The 18,314-nt window shown below is 43.2% G+C and overlaps 1 protein-coding gene across 1 annotated transcript in view; it reads right to left on the bottom strand.

Annotated features, from left to right (window-relative positions):
• The window catches only part of PCSK2 (proprotein convertase subtilisin/kexin type 2), a 326,775-nt gene that overhangs the window by 38,933 nt on the left and 269,528 nt on the right, over nt 1–18,314 (bottom strand). Inside the window, exon 9 of the mRNA XM_049869771.1 lies at nt 4,224–4,439. Within this exon, the coding sequence (XP_049725728.1) occupies nt 4,224–4,439 (216 nt within the window). The remainder of the gene's footprint in view (nt 1–4,223; nt 4,440–18,314) is intronic.

The raw sequence follows: 18,314 nt of genomic DNA, 5'->3' as shown, positions 1-18,314 counted from the left end.
TTGTTTACTTGATATATATTTTTTCCATCCTTTGAATTTTAGTTTGTTTTTTTTTCTTTGTATCGAAGGTGTTTCTCTTGTAAACAGCATACAGATAGTTTTTTTTTTTTTAGTCCATTCTGCCATACTCTGTCTCTTTATTGGTGCATTTAGGTCATTTGCATTCAGTGTAATTATTGGTAAGTGTGAGTTTACTGCTGTCATTTTGTGTGTGTGTCTATGTAGTTTCGACAGTTTCTTTGTTCTGCTTAATTTTTTGTGTTGAGTTTTTTTTTTTTTGCTGTTGTCTATGGACTTTCTTTTCATTGCTTTCATTATTATTGATTTTGTGTTTGCTGAGTCTTTATGTTTTTCTTCTTTTTTGTTTTGATGGGTAGGTTTGTTAGCTTCCTTTGTAGTCACCTTGAAATTTACCTTAGTTTTCTAAGTTTAAACCAATCTTTTATTTCTTGATATCACCTTGACTTCCTCTCCATATGGAAGTTTTATGACTATGCTTTTTATTGCCTCTTTTTGTTTTGATGTTGTTGTCATATACATATTGATATCTCTGGTTCCTTAATTTTAGTCTTTTAACTTTGCTTTATTTTTGAGAATTCCCTATCTGGGTTGGTATCTGGTTGATATGTCTTGTTTCTTAGTCTTGGATTGTTATCTGATGTTGTTGGTTCTCTAACTGGAAGACTACATTTAATATTTCTTGTAATTTTTGTCTGGTTTTTACATATTTCCTTAATTTCTGTTTATCTGGAAATGACCTAACTTCACCACTGTATTTGAGAGACAGTTTTTCTGGATATATAATTCTAGGCTGACAATTTTTTTTCCTTCAAGGCTTTACATATATCATCCCATTGCCTACTTGCCTCCATGGTTCCCGCTGAGTAATCAGAGCTTAGTCTTATTGGTTGACCTTTGTAGGTGACTTTTTGTTTACCCATAGCTGCTCTCAAGATTCTGTCTTTTTCTTTGGTTTTGGCAAGTTTGATTATGATATGTCCTGTTGAATTTCTTTTCAGGTCTATCTTTTATGGGTTTTGTTGAGCTTCTTAGATATCTTCTTGTCTTTCATGATATTAGAGAGGTTTTCTGCCAGCAAACCTTCAACAATTCTCTCTGTATTTTAAGGTATCCCCCCTTTTCTGGAACTCCTACCACTCTTAGGTTTTTCCTCTTGATAGTATCCCACATAATTCTTAAGTTTTCTTCATATTCTTAAAATTCTTTTCTTCTGATTTTTCCTCAAAACAATTGGTGTCAAGGGACTTACCTTCAACCTCACTACTTCTGACTTTCATTGTTTCAATTCTGCTCCTGTGACCTTCTATTGAGTTGTCTGATTTTGAAATTTTCTTGTTAATCCTTTGGATTTCTAGTTACTGTTTTTGTGAGGTTTCTAGTAGCCTACTTATTCTGTCATTTGGTTGTTGTATTGTTTTCCTGAATTCTTCTATTGCTTTGTCTGTTCTTTGGTTTTGTCTGTGTTTTCCCTGATCTCTTTCTTGGTCTTTTAGAGAACTCTGTATATTACTCTTTTGAATTCTTTGTCAGGTAGTTCCATTGCATTATCTTCCTCTGGAAGGTTTTGTGGTTCTCTATTTTGGTTGCTTTCTGGAGCCGTCATGTCCTTCTTCTTCATGTGATTTGATACTGACTGTTGTCTCTGAGGCATCGAGAAGTTATTATATTTATTTATTGTATGTTTGTTTACTGTTTTTTTTTTTTTTTTGCTATATCCAAGTAGGCTGGGCGTGTGTGCTACTCTGGTTGTAAACCTAGCCACACTGAAGCTCTCACCTCCTGTCTCCAGGTGGGCAGAGCAACTACTAGGTGTGTGAGCCTGGGAATCTGTTTGCTGTTTTTGTGGGGCTATTGAGGATTTAGGTAGCATTTTTTGTGATGTGATATATCTGTCCTGCTGGTCACCTGGTCATGGGTGCAGAGGATGTTCTCACTTGTTGTTGGGTCTGGTGTTGTGTGTGTGTTTCAGAGCTTGTTGGATAGTCGGGGCAAGGGTGCCTGAGTCATTGGTTACTGAGTGTGTGGTGTGGAGACTCTTATCTACATTCCTGGGTGGATAGGGCTGTGTGATGGCTTTCAGAGCAGGCATAGGTCTCTGCTTGCTGTGGGGGATGATGTGAAGGGTGAGGTAGAGGGCTGTCAGCTGCCCCTGGGTGCCTGGATGGAGGGCGTGACCCTGTCCACTAAAGCGTGTAGTCGGGGCGGTAGTGCTGCCAGTCCTTGGGCACCTGTTGCTGTTGGCTGGAGGGATTGGGGGGTGCCACTTGTCCTCAGGCCCCCATTGTGGATGGCTGGTACCACTGGCCCTCAGACCCCCGGAATGAGTGGTTGTGGCCCCTATTTAGGGGGTGGGGTGTGTCAAATGCCACAGATCTGTAGTTATCACATGGCTGTTGCGGGTGAAAATGGGCTTTAGCTGGAAACCCTGCCTGCTTTGTCCTAATGAGGGTGTGTTGTGCCAGGTTGGCCAGTAAGGCACTGGTGTAGGTGATTCGCAGGGGTGAAGGATGCTGCAAGTCCATGAACCCCCTGAGACAGTGGTTGGGCTAAGGGGTAGGCTTCTGGGACAGTGCTGAGAACTATGGGCTTAGGGGGTGGGAGGCGTTGAATGTCACAGATCTATAGCTCCCACTTGGCTGCTCCTGGTGAAAATGGGCTTCAACTGGGAACTCTGCCCACCTTATGCCAATGTATACTTGCTGTGCTGACTCAGCCAGCAGTGCACTGGTATAGGTGATCTGAGTAGGTGGAGGGCACTGCAAGCCCATGGACCCCCTGTGCCAGTGGTCAGGTGACTCCAGACCAGGCTGTGCATTTCCCACTTAGGGGACATGGCACTGGTGTTGTTGCTGGATCAGTGTCAGAACAGGGAGGGGGTAGGTGAGGGGAGGGAGTGCTCCGTGTCCTGTGGTGCTCTGGTGAGATGGGCTGAGCTGTGGTATAAGTGGTGGGTTGGGAGCATGCATTTAACTTTCACAGGTTTAGTATCATTCATGTTTGATTCTGGAGGTGTGTGCAGAGTTGCCCCTCCTTAGCAGGACCAGATGGAGTGGGTTTTGGCTTGGGATGCTGCTGCTTGCCTCAATATGACCATGTTGTGGGGGATTGGCTAGCAGGATGCTGGTGATTTGGCGATCTATAATTCCCTGTTTCTGCTGTTTTTGAATTGTCTTTCCTTCCACCCGTTACTCAGTCTGATTCTTCAGCTTTGTCTTTGATGCTTAGGGTTCCTAGATTGTCACATATATCCAATTTACTTTTTTTTTTTTAATCTTTGTTGTATAAGGGATGGCATGAAGCATCTGACTATTCCACTGTCTTGGCCCCACCTCTATAGGGTTTTCAATTGCTGAGATCTTTTTAAAGAAAGATGGATTTGAACTACCAACCTGTCAGTATCCACGCATTTAACCGTTTGCACCACCCATGGACCTAAGATCGTGGATAAACCACATGAGCTCTCTCTCCTCTGTTTGTCTGTAGGATCCTCAAGCAGGCCTGCTATTTTGAGGAACAAAGTGTCAGGAAGATTTAAAAGCATCTATTGGGCAAAACTACAGTATTCAGAGAGAACTCAGGGCCCCTTACCAGCCCAAGTAGAGAGGGCCATAGGTAAGGGTTGAGGACAAATGGACACGAAGGTCATTGTGAGGCCTGTGGGGTAGAGCTCCTAGGGGGAGAAGCAAACCATTAAATGGAACAGGACTGAATCTTCACTTACTCATTCCTTTTTAGGGGCTTATGGACCTGGAACAGTCCATCCATGGAAGCCGTTTTTAAAATGCTATAATAAATGGAAGAGTTCTTAGCTCAGACGGGTGGTGGTGTGATGCCCTGATGCTTACAATTAGTTTTCCTTATAAGTGACTTGCTGGGACAACTTATTGATAAACAGAGTTCCTCATTATTTGGAAGCCAAAACGATGAGCAAGAAAGACAATCTATGGAAAAGGATTGGTGGGGTCATCATGTTCTTGCTTCCACTTGCAGACCCCATAACTCTACCTTGAGAACAAAGCTTGGTCAGGCACTGGAAAAAATCAGTCTTCCCCTCAGAACACCTGCTAACTCTTTGTAGGAAGGGAGGGAAGCATAGTGATTCCTTGTTCCCAGGAGTCATACAGGTGCCCTTGCCTTTCACCTGCACCACCTAGAGGGCTGGTGGGATCTGAGAACAAGGACAGGAAGCTGGCTGCACTTACCACGCCAGCCTCAGGGTTCCGCTTCCTCCCGTTGCTGAAGGTGGAGGCCAGGGTGGAGGAGCAGCTCTCGTCGTACAGGGCCGTCCTGCCGTCGTTGATGGCCGAGTTGATGGAGATGGTCCACATGCTGGAGGCATAGCCGTCGCAGTTACAGTCATCGTAGCTGCCGCCATCCCCAGAGGCCCACACATAGATGCTGCCCTTGCCCCCTCGGCCCTGAGGGATAGACAGACAGACAGACAGACAGAGAGATGATGATATTCCACTCGACACTAACTGGATGAGGGCTGGGCCTAGCCTTGGAAGTGTCAGGGATGTGGGCTTCCCCAGCAGCTGAAGGAAACAACTGAACTGTTTTTCATCTGCAGTTGAGAACCACTATCCTTCTGGTGGAGCACTGTGCAAAGTTTTTTTTTCAGGAAGTTTCCAATATAAAAAGTCACATGAATTTACAGTGCAAGCTGATGATAAAAAGATTAAAAAAGTTGAAGGAATCGTTTTCAACAAATGAAGTACTTTTGAAAAAGCTATAAAGATTTCACAGTAAAAGAGTGAAAGCGTATGGAAAGGAAAATGAAAAAAAATCCTCTGTAGTTGTGATCAATTTCTTATATATCTTTATAGATTTTTTTTGGTGAAAATGTAAGTATATATATTTATACTTAGGTATGTAAGATATTTATAATAGATATGTGCCTTTTATTTTTATATAGTTATATTCATAGATATTAATTTACGTACATGATATATAAAGAAAAAATAGCTACTGTAAATATAGAATACACCTTTTACCCAAAAATACATAAATTATATATATATACATTTTTTTTGCTCAGTTAGATCACACTAGTATTCTTTGAAATATAATATTATATGACATTTTATTTGTGTAAAAGAACAACAAATATAGGAAAGAAAGTAATATGATCAAATAAAACACACACATATAAAGCAAATATAACTTTAGACACAATAATGTGCACAATGATTACTTGTTGTTGGCGTTAGTTGCCTTTGAGGCAGCTAGTTATAAACGAAAGCGTCACAAAATATCTACAGTTAACATTGGGCTTCTGCCTCAAAACATGTTCTTATTGTTTATCTTTTATTTTTCCATTTCCTGTCTTCTGTGACTGTTTTCCTCTATCTCAACAACCCAGGATCGGGCCATTAGCATCTTACGTTTTATTTGCTCACTGCTGATGCAGTAGGGGTTGGGGTACTCTATTTTCACCTGCAGGTGGACAGTAGGAAGGACAGCAGTGATCTAACATGGGAGATGGGGAGCAGTATGTACAGCCTCCACCTGCTCCACAGCCTGGCCCAGGGCTGCTCAGTGACCCTCTTGTGTGAGCAGACAAACAGAAGATGTCGGCAGAGAAAGTCTGCCCTGCCTAGCTCTGGGTTCCCAGGTCCTGACTCAGTCAGTGGTTAAGGGCAGACGAAGATGCCAGAAGGCAGTGAGGTGGACTAGATTTACTTTCAAGTTCTCTACTTTCTCTGACAATGAGAAATTATATTTTTCATTGCTTCTAACAGGACTTGGAGTTAATTAGCCTGTGAGTGATTGAGTCAACAAGTCAACAAATATTAATTCAAATACTAGCTGGGAATGGTCCTCCCTGTCTTGGTAAATTGACATTGGAAAATGCCCACCAAAGCAAGCAACTCTTCTCAGAAACCAGGACAGAGGAAGGAAAGGGTCATCCTTTCGGTTAGTGCATAGGATCACAATCTCCAAACAGACTCAGCAAGGGAAACTCATGTGAAACAGGACAAGTAGATGAGATGGACTATGTGTGGACCTTCACCAGAATCAGTCTACAAGTAGGCTGCTAATGAGATGAAATAAACTTGGCTAAAATGAAATCAATGCTAAAAGGTTCTCACTTTGGTGCTGTTTGATTGTGACCCCAATTTTTCATGCTTCCTTGTTTTCATGTCCCTTTGTAATGTGACTTTGCAGCTCCCCACATCAAGAGGTAGGGTTTGTCTCCCCCCACCTCCATCTGGGATGGCCTGTGACTTGCTTTGGCCGGCAGAATGTGGTGGAAGTAATCCTGTGACACTTCCAAACATAGGTCTCAAGAAGCCCTGGACACTTCTGTTATCTTTCAGAACCCTGCTGCGCCGTGGGGATAGACCCGGGTTAGCCTGCTGGTTCATTAGGGACACATGGCTTAGTCAAACTCACCACCTCAGCTGACAGCCAACCAACAGTTAGACATGTGAGGAAGGCCATTCTAGACCAGCCAGTCTCTAGCTGACCCTCCAGATGACCATGGATGCACGAGTGAGGCCAACTTCAATTAGCTGAGGCTGGCCCAGGTCAGGAGAACCACCCAGCTGACCTGTAGACCCTTGAGCAATCCTCAGTAGTTGTTATTTTAAGCCACTGACTTTTGGGTCAATTTGTTATGTAGCCTAGCTCTGGGATATGAAAGGAGTACTGTCAACCTGTTTATGAATAAACTGATTCTAAAAATCAGTTTTGTATTGGGCTGTTAAAAATTGCTCATCAGAATGCTTTGGCTCCTAGGAATGTTAGACTTTGTTTTTCTAAGCAAGCTAGAACCCAGGAGCCAATAATAATTATATCCTTGCTTCTAATGATTGGTTTTATCCCCATTTTTTCCCTGTTTTTTGGAGAAGATAGGCCAGTGAGGAGAAAACCCTAGTTCTTCCGTATTGGTTTTCTAACTCTAGGTCTTTGCACATTTCGTTATAACACTTTACTTTGTCTTCTTGAGCTGCCCTTTGAAATCTTTTGTTCAGCTTTTATTTAATCATTTCTTCCATTTGCTTTAGCTACTCTACATTCAAGAGTAAGTTTCAGAGTCTCTTCTACATCCATTCTGGTCTTTTCTTTCTTTCCTGTCTTTTTAATGACCTTTGGCTTCCTCCATGTATGATGTCCTTGATGTCATCTCACAATTCTCTGCTCTTCAGTCATTAGTGTTCAGTGCATCAAATCTATTCTTGATATGGTCTCCAAATTCAGGTGGGATGTACTTGTTTGTACTTTGGCTCTTGTGGACTTGTTTTAATTTTCTTCAGCTCCAACTTGAACTTGCATGTGAGCAATTGATGGTCTGGTCCATAGTCGGCCGCTGGTCTTGTTCTGATAGATGATATTGAGCTTTTCCATTGTGCTTTTCCACAGATGTAGTTGGTTTAAAGTCTGTTTCCCATCTGGTGAGGTCCATATGTATAGTTGCTGTTTACATTGTTGAAAAAGATATTTGCAGTGAAGAAGTTGTTGGCCTTGCAAAATTCTATCATTTGATTTCTGGTGTCATTTCTATCACCAAGGCCATATTTTCCAACTACCGATCCTTCTTCTTTGCTTCCAGCTTTTGGATTCCAATCACCAGTAACTATCATTGCATCTGGATTGTATGTTTGATCAATTTCAGACTGCAGAAGTTGGTAAAAATCTTTAATTTCCTTACCTTTGGCATTAGTGGTTGATGGGTAAATTTGAATAATAGTCATATTAACTGGTCTTCCTTGTAGGCTTATGGATATTATTGTATCACTGCCAGTGTGGTACCTGAGGATAGATCTTGAAGTGTTCTTTTTGATGATGAACGCAACGCCATTCCTCTTCAATTTGTCATTCCTGGCATAGTAAATATTATGGATTGAATTGTGCTCCCCAAATATGTGTATCAACTTTGGCTAGGCCATAATTTCCAGTATTGTGTGATTGTCCATCATTTTGTCATCTGATGTGATTTTCCTATGTGTTGTAAATCCTACCTCTATGGTGTGAATGAGGCAGGATTAAAGGTAATTATGCTAATGAGGCAGAACTCAAGCTACAAGATTAGGATGTACCTTGAGTAAATCTCTTTTGAGATATGAAAGAGAAGGGAGTAGAGTGTGTCCTTTGGACCCAGGGTACCTATGTGGAGAAGCCCCTAGGCAAGGGAAAGATTGATGACAAGGGCCTTCCTCCAGAGCTGACAGAAAGAGAAAGCATTCCCCTGGAACTGGTGCCCTGAATTTGGACTTCTAGCCTACTAGACCGTGAGAGAATGAATTTCTGTTTTTAAAGTCATCCACTTGTGGTATTTCTGTTATAGCAGCACTAGATAACTGAGACGGTAGACCATATGATTATCTGATTCAAAATGGCCAATACCAGTCCATTTCAGCTCACTAACCTGGTGCACAGTGGTTAAGAGCTCTGCTGCTCACCAAAAGGTCAGCAGTTTGAATCCACCAGCCACTCCTTGGAAACCCTATGGGGCAGTTCTACTCTGTCCTATAGGGTCGCTATGAGTTGGAATTGACTCGATGGCAATGAGTTTGGTTTTTTGGTTTTAATGCCTAGGATACTGATCTTTATGCATTCCATTTCATTTTCGATGACTTCCAATTTTCCTAGATTCATGCTTCATACATTACAGGTTCCAATTATTAATGGATGTTTGCAGCTGTTTCTTCTCATTTTGAGTTGTGCCACCTCAGCAAATGTATGTCCTGAAATCTTTACTCCATCTCCTCTGAGGAGGCATATTTTGAGTGCCTTCCAGCCTGAAGAGCTCATCTTCTGGCACTATATCAGATAACCTTCTGCTGCTATTCATAAGATTTTCACTGGCCAATTTTTTCAGAGGTAGACTGCCAAGTCCTTCTTCCTAGTCTGTCTTAGTCTAGAAGCTCCACTGAAACCAGTCCATCAAGGGTGACCCTGCTGGTATTTGAAATACTGGTGGCAAAGCTTCCAGCATCACAGCAACATGCAAGCCCCCACAGGAGACAAACTGACTGACGCGTGGTGGCATGAAGAATGATCTGGTCCCAAATGTCAATAGGTTGAAAAACCCTGCTCTAACCTAATGTCAGAGAGCAGTGAATTGGGACTTGGTGGTTTTAAGGGTGTAGGCTAGTAAAAGCAGCCTTTCATAAGCTCCAAACTTCTTAAAAATGTAGGCATATTTTGTATCTTGCTTATAATATAAAAATAATGTTACCAGTAGTTTACTACTAGCTAAGGTGAAGTATCAGATAAAGACTGGGTCTGTGGCCCCCTCCCCCTGATTGCCTATACCCCAGAGGGTGAAAATCCCACTTTAAGAAGCAGGGCTAATGCTAGACAGTCTCTCCACCCTAACCAATGAGTGCTGGCTGGGTTAATGACCAGACTGACCCTGGCCCAGTGGACTTATTGCTGTGCAGATACCTGGTAAACCAAGTTTGGGATTGCTTGCCTTTTCCTAAATGCTCAATTATACTAGTTTTTATTTTCTCGTCATCTTAATACAACACTGACATACTTAAAAAGAAGTTATTGTACTTTTTATTATAAAAATAATATTCATTGTAGAGTAATTGGAATATAGTTTAAAAAAAAAAAGACTAAGTATGTAAAATAAAGTCCTTCATAATCTTCCATGATTATCTATCCATCACCACTGGTAATATTTTGTGGATTCTTGCCAGTTTTGTATATAAATAGAAAGTATATGCATAGGTTTAAAAATGAAATTAGGATCATAAAATATATCCACTTTTGTGGCCTGCTTAAATGCAATTCTCACTATTATATCATTAACACTTCCTCATGTAATTAAATATTCTTCTACACTATGTTTTTATTACCATCTGTTAACCAGTAATTCCATAATTTTTACTCCTCTTAGATAAGTTGGAAAGTTGTTTCTAGTTTTTTAAAATGCTGCAGTGACCATCATTCTGTACAGGTCTTTGTACCTCTTTTTAATTCCTCAGGCAAAGTTCCTGAAAGAGGAAGCTTGGGTGAAAAGGAATGAATGTTTGAAGATTCTTAATCCATGTCGCCATTTTACTGCTCTTCAGAAAGTTTGTTAAAAACTTATATTTTCACCAGCAGTGAATGGGAACTCCATATTCAGCCCACCTGGGTCAAGATTTAGAATGATTTATTATCATTTTTTGAAATAGTTTTGCCAATTTAGTGGGCAAAAAATGGTACCTAATTGTTTCGGGTTTTATATTTTTGCACTACCAGTTCAGATTATCTGTTTGTATCTTTACTGCTCATTTAAGGAGCCCTGGTGGTATAGTGGTTAAGAGCTCGGCTGCTAACCAAAAGGTCAGCACTTTGAATCCACCAGCTGCTTTTTGGAAACTCTATGGCGTGGTTCTACTCTGTCCTATAGGGTCACTATGTGTTGGAATCGGCTCAACCATAACAGATTTTAAGGGTGGCACAATGGTTAAGTGGTCAACTGGTAACCAAAAGGTTGGCTATTCAAAGCCACCAGTGGCTCTGTGGGAGGAAAGGCTTGGTGATTTGCTCACATAAAGATTACAACCTAGGAAACCTTATGGGACAGTTCTACTGTGTCCTATAGGGTCGCTGTGAGTTGATATGGGAACCTACACACAACAGAAACAGAACAGACTGCTCATTTGTATTCTTTGTGACTAGCTTTGTGAATAGCTTAGCAAAACACCAAGCCCCAAAAGATAATATCCTTTTATTGATTTGTAAGAGCTCTTCCTATATTAACCTTGTTTTTGTCATCTATGTTGCACGCATATTTGCCCAATTTTTCCTTTTCCCGTTTTTTCGTGTATTGTGTTTTTGACTTGCAGGAGTTTCCCACTGTTAACCTAATCTATTAATTTTTAAAAATACATGTTTTAAGTGTCATGTAAAACCATGTATTAATTTAGAAATATTACTCCTTTGCACTCAGTCCATGAAACAATTTTCTTGAAACCATTCACAAAGATCTTTGATACTCATGCCTCTGTCCTCACTAGGTCACTGGTTACATTTTGAGTAACCTAACCATTTTTCTGTGTTTTTTTTTTAACCATTTTTCTGGGCTCACTGTGGTAGTCATTGGTGCCGTCGATCAGATATTTCCAGCTATCCTCTGTCTGGGCCCATGATAAGGCCCCTTATGATTGGGTGGGGCCTTACAGGTCATGATCTGTGAGTGGGAGGGATTGATAGGCGCACCTTCATTCCTAGGCTCGAATGGTCAGCTTGAGAAGATGCTGCAAAACTCTCCCTTTTCCTCTGTGTAGTGACTACTAATGTTCTGGAGGCCCTGGATGGTGCAAAGAGTTAATGCGTTCAGCTGACAGCCAAAAGATTGGCAGTTTGAGTCTACTCAGAGGTGCCTCAGAGAAAGGCATGGGGATCTACTTCAAAAAACAAAACAAAACAAGCCATTGAAAGTTCTATGGAGCACAGTTCTATTCTGACACATGTGGGTGCCATGAGTCAGGATTGACTCGAGGGCAAGTGAGAAAAGCAATGTTCCAGATGTCAGCCTTGATCCATGAGAGACCATGATGAGTAGACCGCTACTGAGCAGGATGGGTGTGTAATAGTTTGAAAAATACATCTTTGTGGTTTGAGGACCCTGAGCTGTAGGGGCTGTTTGTTACCACAGCATAACCTAGACTCTCCTGACTGAAACAGTTCATTACCTTCATTTCCATCTAGGTTATAACAGATACAGCATTTTTTGTATCCCTGTGTGATACAGTCCCTGGAGTTTTTATCTCAAACCACAAATAGCCTCTGACATAATATTATGGCGGTTGCTGTTTTCATTTTTTCCTAGATATGTACTCTTACTCTTGACAACTTAAGCACTTGCTGTACTGCTTTTCATTTTTTTAGTGTGAATAAAAACTTTTATTTTGAAAAATGTTAAATACCACAAAAGTAGAGCGACTAATGTAATGAACCCCAAGTATCCATTGACTAGCTTTAACAATTATGAACATCCTGACTTGCAGATATTTTTAAAGGTTTTATGTAATAATATTTATTACTCTTTTAAATAAGTATTTTCCCTTTCCCTTTATGTTTAAAAAGTCCTCCTGAGTCACAGTATCCATGATGCAATTCTATTTTCTTTTAGCTGCTTTATGCTTTCATTCCTTATTCACTTTTAGGCTTTTCTGTATTTGGAGTGTTGGAAGTGGCAGCTGAGCAGAAAGGGCTGTTACAGGGAGATGACAGGTGACTGAACCCTCCTCCTCCTCCTCAGCTGGCTGTACTTCTAGAGAACCGTTGGCCACATCTACAGGCAGAAAGGGACTGGCAGCCATGTTGATTTACATCCTTTTAAAATTAGATGCTGAGGCAAGGACTTGAGAGCAGGTATTTATTTGGGGATTGGGGGGATGGTCCCAGGAAGCCCAAGTAGTAACTGGTGGACATGAGACAGGGAAGGAAAAAGGCAATGAAGAAAAGACAATGACGAATGAGCAGGTTACCACTGCTGGACCTTGGGCTTAGTCTCACTGGGACTGCCTGAAGAACTATGGGAAGCCCTTCTGAGGAGAGTGAGATGGAGTTTGCCCTAGGGTGTTGCCTCCCCCACATTTCTGTGCTATGTATTCCCTGGGGGAGCAAACGCCTGTAGTGCTGAGAAGATCCTTATTCAGAGAAGCAGAAAAAGGTAGGCAGGTGAGGCTGGAGCTGTTGGCTTGAGGAAGTGTCCACCACAGCAGTGGTGGAGTCAGGGGGCCACGGGTTTCACAAGGTCTGTGTAGGTAGTTCCACACAGGGTTTGGTGGTAGTTCAGCAGGAGTGGTGTGTCAGGTTCTCCGGAAAAGCCCAACAATGAATGGCATAGTTGTCCTTAAGCTTCTGATTTAAACCTTTAACTCAAGGCATGTTAATTGCCCCCACGGTCATTTCTAGTTATTGCCTGGCTTGCTGAGTAATTGCCATGGAGGTAAGAATCCTGTGTAATCCTTCCTCATTTCTAACAGGATCCAAACACCATCCTTGTTGTTGTTAGCTTTCGTTGAGTCAGCCCCAGACTCATGGAGACCCCATGCACAACAGGCACCATCTTCAAGATTGTTGGTATGCTCGAGCCCATTGTGGCAACCACAATGTATTTTGAGTGCCTGGGACTTTCAGTGCTAAAGCCAGCAAAATCCTGGGCAAACCTGGGTCACTCTACTAAGGCTGCCCATCACCGAAGAAAAAATAAAATAAAATAAAAACCACCCATTGCTGTAGAGTAGATTCCGACTCATAGCGACTGTGTAGGACAGAGTAGAATTGCCCCACAGGGTTTCCAAGGAGTAGCCTGTGGATTTGAACTGCTGACCTTTTGGTTATCAGCCGAGCTCTTAACCACTATGCCACCAGGGATCCAGCACTGAAGAAGGATCCCTTAAAACCCACCAACTTTTTCTTCCATTTTTCTGTATCATAGAACTGAAAGGAGGGATTTCAAATGCCCTGACTCCTTCAGAGGCTGCATTGCTGACGCCACACTGCGGCAGTCCCTGCTCAATTGAAAACCTTCGTCCGGTTTCAGACATAAATCAGGGCTCATGAAATATTCCTGAGAGCTCCTTGGCAGAAGCTTGCATTCATTGCCTGCCAGCGACCTGACACTTGCTGCCACTGTGTCATGCCTGTGGCTCTGATTAAGTTTCCACAGGCGGCACCAGGGCCCACCCTTGCCCTGTCTGATTAACCGCTGTCTCCCTAGGCAGACATCTGACCTCACTTTCCTGGATGATGGTTGTACAGCCACGTTCTTGCAAGTGACCTCTCACCAGCAATTCCAGCCCAAAGATGTGGGATCCGTGATTAAAAAAAAAAAACAAAAAACGCTTGCAATCCCTCAAGGCAATAAACAATCAATTCTCTGGCTCACTTGTGCCTCAGGATGTCTTCTGCATCCCTGGTCTTTAGGTTTTGTTAAGATGGTCCCTCTGGTAGCAATCCTGAAGAGTGATTAGAAAGAGGTTATGGTGTTGCCATCAGGGCAAGCCAGACTTGCCAGTGCTGCCCTGGGTGGTTGCATCCTCTGGATATGGAAAGAAGTTCATGAATCAGTGGTCCCTTTTAAGGCCCTCAAGTGTTGTCTGAGACCGTTCTGGTTGTCAGAGCCACACAAGACGCTGTTTTCTCTGAGAGCTGGCTCTTGTTGCTCCATCATCCTTCCCCGACTAGTAAACACAATGACTCTAAGTCTCAGACGAACTTTTGCTTGAAGTACACTCTAGGGGGTTGTAGCAGGGGGCAGTGGACGTTGTCCATATATCCCTTAGACCTTAGAATGTCACTGGGCCCTGATGATTTCCAAATGCCAGGACATGCATCTGTTTGTCTCAGGGCTTTCTCCCAAGAAACTGAACCTGTTCTGCACACCTTTCTGGGGTCAAAATGCTCCCTTGCCACTAGGGGTTCCTAGGTGGTGCAAATGGTTAAATGTTCGGCCACTAACCAAAAGCTTGGTGGTTTGAACCCACCCAGAGGCACCGTGGAAGAAAGGCCTCGTGGTCTGTTTCTGAAAGGCCACAGATAGGAAAACCCTATAGAACACTGTTCAACACTGAAAGACATGGGGTCGCCATGAGTTGGAATTGCCTTGATGCCAATGAGTTTTGTTTTCCCTTGTCACTGAGGTGGGGTCACTTCATGTGCGTTCTGCCTGGTTTTCTAGAGCTCCCCGGTGGCACCGAGCTCCAGCTGCTGACAGTGCTAACTGGCGCAGCAACACGCCCTTTATTGGCCGCTTCCCTTCTCTGTCTTACCTCCCCATTCACTGCTGCTGTTCCTTTTACCTCCCGAACAAGCTACCTGAACTCAGTTCTTATCAGGGGCTGCTTCTGAGGAAACCCAAACTAAGGCAGAAGTCAGTTATTGGACTATCTCATAATTCAGGGGTCTCTGACTTTCACCCGCTTCCCATACGTATTGTGAAAACTGCTTCAACTGTAAACAAATGAACAAAAAAGTAAACTACAAAGTTAGAGAGGAAAAGATTAAGATAGGCAAAGGAAAAAGATTTCTTCTTTCCTTCTTTCTTGCCTGCTTCTTGTGGCCTCCCTTAAGTATTTTTTGAACAAACTTAGGAGATGCAAACTCAAATTCCTAAGGAGGCAGGCAGGTGACTTTTACATGTGAAGCAGGCATTAGACAACTGGGAGCGGTGGGGTCTGTGGCCGTCAGTGCCTGCCCTGATAAAGGTGTTTTATCCTTCTCGTCTTCCTCTTCCTCCTCCTTTTTAGCATCACTATGTTGGTCAAGGAGTCCCCGGATGGTGCAAATGGTTAACGTGCTAGGCTGCTAACAGAAAGGTTTGAGGTTTGAATCCACCCGGAGGCACTCTGGAAGAAAGACCTGGTCATCTACTGCCCAAAAACCCAGCCATCGAAAACTCTGTGGAGCACAGTGCGGCCTTGACACATATGGGGTCGCCATGAGTTTAAATTGGCTCCACGGCAACTGGTTTTTTATGTTGGTTAAATGAAACGTTTCTGCAAGGTGATAAAATCCAAACACCAATGTAAGAACTGCCTTTGTGCAGTAAGTAATTATTTGACCCCTTTATTGAGGTGGAGCTCACCTTTCTGACACAGGCTTTCCTTTAGAGTAGACCAGAACAACTGACATACTGGGAGGAAATCTTTACTAATGCCACTTCTACAATCCTGTCCCAAATATGTCACCTTGAAACAGTGAAAGAATCCTTCCTATAACCTGGGGAGAAATGGCGTGTTTTTCACCATATTCACTTCTCTTTCTAAGATATTTACATGCTGGCATCTGAAGAGAAGCCAGAGAAATTTTCCTCTTACGTTTCAGCTGGCTTGAAATGCTTCAGAGCAATTACCCTGGGAACGGCCTTTGAGTTGTAGCGGGGAGACCACAGATTGAGGAGGTGGAAGTCCTCAGCCTTGAGATGCCCCTAAGCAGTTCAGAAGTCAGGGGCATGACAGGAGCTGCCTGTGTGATTCGATCAGCGAGCACCGTCTGCACTGGGAATCTGGGCAGGGGGCAGAAGTCACCTACTTGCCTGACAAAAATGTCTTTCAGTGAAAATCCACATCTGTTGGGAAAACGGGCATCTGTTGAGTGTTCCCCTGGTATCTGCTATCACCTGGTCCTGGGCTGGGATGTGTGACCATTTCGCTCCAGACACACAGTGAGTAATGCAGCAAAGAAACAAGCTGTTTATTGTCAAAAGTGTCATCCTAAATATTCCCAAGGGTCCCGGCGTTGGAATGGGCAGCTTCAGCCCTCCTTCCACCCATCCTGCTGGGAGACGCTCTGCAAATGGCACTGTGCTCCTCTTGTATCGGGGCCTCGTGGCTGTTACAGATGGACTGCATTTCAACAGCAAGCAAGTGTGACCTTCTTAAAAAATGCCATTTCATTATTTCCTCACTTGCCTGTGCAAATGTAGCAGCTGGTGTTTGGCCACAGTCACAGATACTGCTCACTTTCTAGGACTTGAGTTCCCGATCCATAATTGTATTTCCAGGATCCTTTTGTTAAATGTGTGAGTGCTGAGTCTCTCAGAAAAGTTGCTGTTATGGTTTGAGCTGTGTTCCCTAAAATCTACATTGAAGTCCTAACCCCTGATACCTGCGAATGTGACCTTGTTTGGAAATGTTATCAGTTAATACGAGGTCATGATGGAGTAGGTGGGTCCTAATCCAATCTGAGTGGTGTCCTTGCACAAGAGAAGAAGAAACACCAGAGAAACCGTCAGAAGGAAGACAGCCAAGGAACGCTTGGGGCTACTGAGCCGAGAGACAAGAAAGGCTCTTCTTTTAAAGTCGTCAGAGAGACCATGACCCTGCTGACACCCTGAATTCAGACTACTAGCCTCCAGAACTGTGAGGTAATACATTTCTGTTGTTTAAAACCACCTGCATTGTGGTATTTTGTTACGGCAGCCATAGGCAGCTAACACAGTTGCCCTACATGGTCTTTGGAAAATTCTATTGTCTGGTGTTTTTCCCCTTCTCAAAGGGAATTTCTGAACTCATTACATTCAGACTGGCCTTTACATGCAGGGAGATAAGATGAGAATCTAAATGCTATAATTTAAAGGAAGTAGCAGAGCCCTCAAGGAGCCCTGGTGGTGCAGTGGTTAAATTGGTTGGTTTCTAATAAAAAAATCAACTTTCAAACCCACCGGTTGCTCCACAGGAGAAAGATGTGGCAGTCTGCTTCTGCCTCTAGGGCAGTTCTCCTTCATCCCATAGGGTCGCCATGAGTTGAAATTGACTCAATGGCAGTGGATTTGGTTTGGATTAGCAGAGCCCTCTAACCAGTGGTGTGCTGGTAAATGTCTAACAACCAGCTCTCTGATCTTTATTTGTAGTGTTTGCCAATTTCCCTATCTGAGTTCAAGCTATCAAAGTGATGCCATTGGGAGCCAACCCCCCCTGGCACTACCCCTAACTCAGGAACATTTCCTTCCTTGCATTACATCATAAGAATGTTTACATTACTGCTTTGAGGTACCTGTTATAGGATGGAGGAAGGACACCGCTCAAGGTCCCAAGTGAAAAGAAAAAGTTGTAATTGGATTAATTCAACCATTTTGGCTATAAAAGAGAGGCAAGGTGACATCGAGGGTAACCTTGAACAGTGACTAGATCATTCCTACACTGTTTAAATCTGGCCGGAGTCCCAGCCTGGTGCAAATGTTTAATGCACTCAGCTGCCAGCTGAAAGGTTGGCCATTGGGGTGCACCCAGAGGTGCCTCAGAAGAAAGGCCTGGCAATCTATGTCTGAAAAATCAGCCACTGAAAACCCTGTGGAGCGCAGTTGTACTCGGACACAGCGAGGTCGCCACGAGTCAGAACCAGCTCTACGGCAACTGGTTTTGACGCTGGCCAAATCCCTGTTTGCCTGTCCACCCTGAGACTGGGAAGGGTAGCGCGTGGTCTCATGTCTCTGTTCAGACCTTTGAAAGGGTTCAGCAGTTGACGAGAGCTCCACCAGAGCTGAAAGACCAGAGCGAGGAATGTCTGACGGCCACTCGGTACCGCCTTGAACAGAGAAGAAAAGGGTTTTGGTGTCTAACCCTTCAAGTTCTGACCCTTTACTTCCTGACTTATAAACAGAACCACATTTCTTATTTTTGGAGCCTAGCTGGGAGGAGAGGGTGTCTCCCCTAATTTTGAGACAAAATCTCCGCTAAAGCACTGGGGCGGGTAGCAGCTGGAGAAGAAGCTGGAAGGTTGTGGCAGGCAGGGTCAGAGATGAGCCACGTTCAAGAACTATGAATGGAACGTAAGCGTCAGGGAAGAGGAAAATGGATTGAAGAGGGAGACAGAGCGCCAGGAAGAAGCAGACCGAG

Source organism: Elephas maximus, chromosome 25, assembly GCF_024166365.1.
Source record: "Elephas maximus indicus isolate mEleMax1 chromosome 25, mEleMax1 primary haplotype, whole genome shotgun sequence".
Taxonomy (NCBI): Eukaryota; Metazoa; Chordata; class Mammalia; order Proboscidea; family Elephantidae; genus Elephas; species Elephas maximus.
Note: the sequence above shows the minus strand (reverse complement) of the source record. Positions and strands in the feature narration are given on the sequence as shown.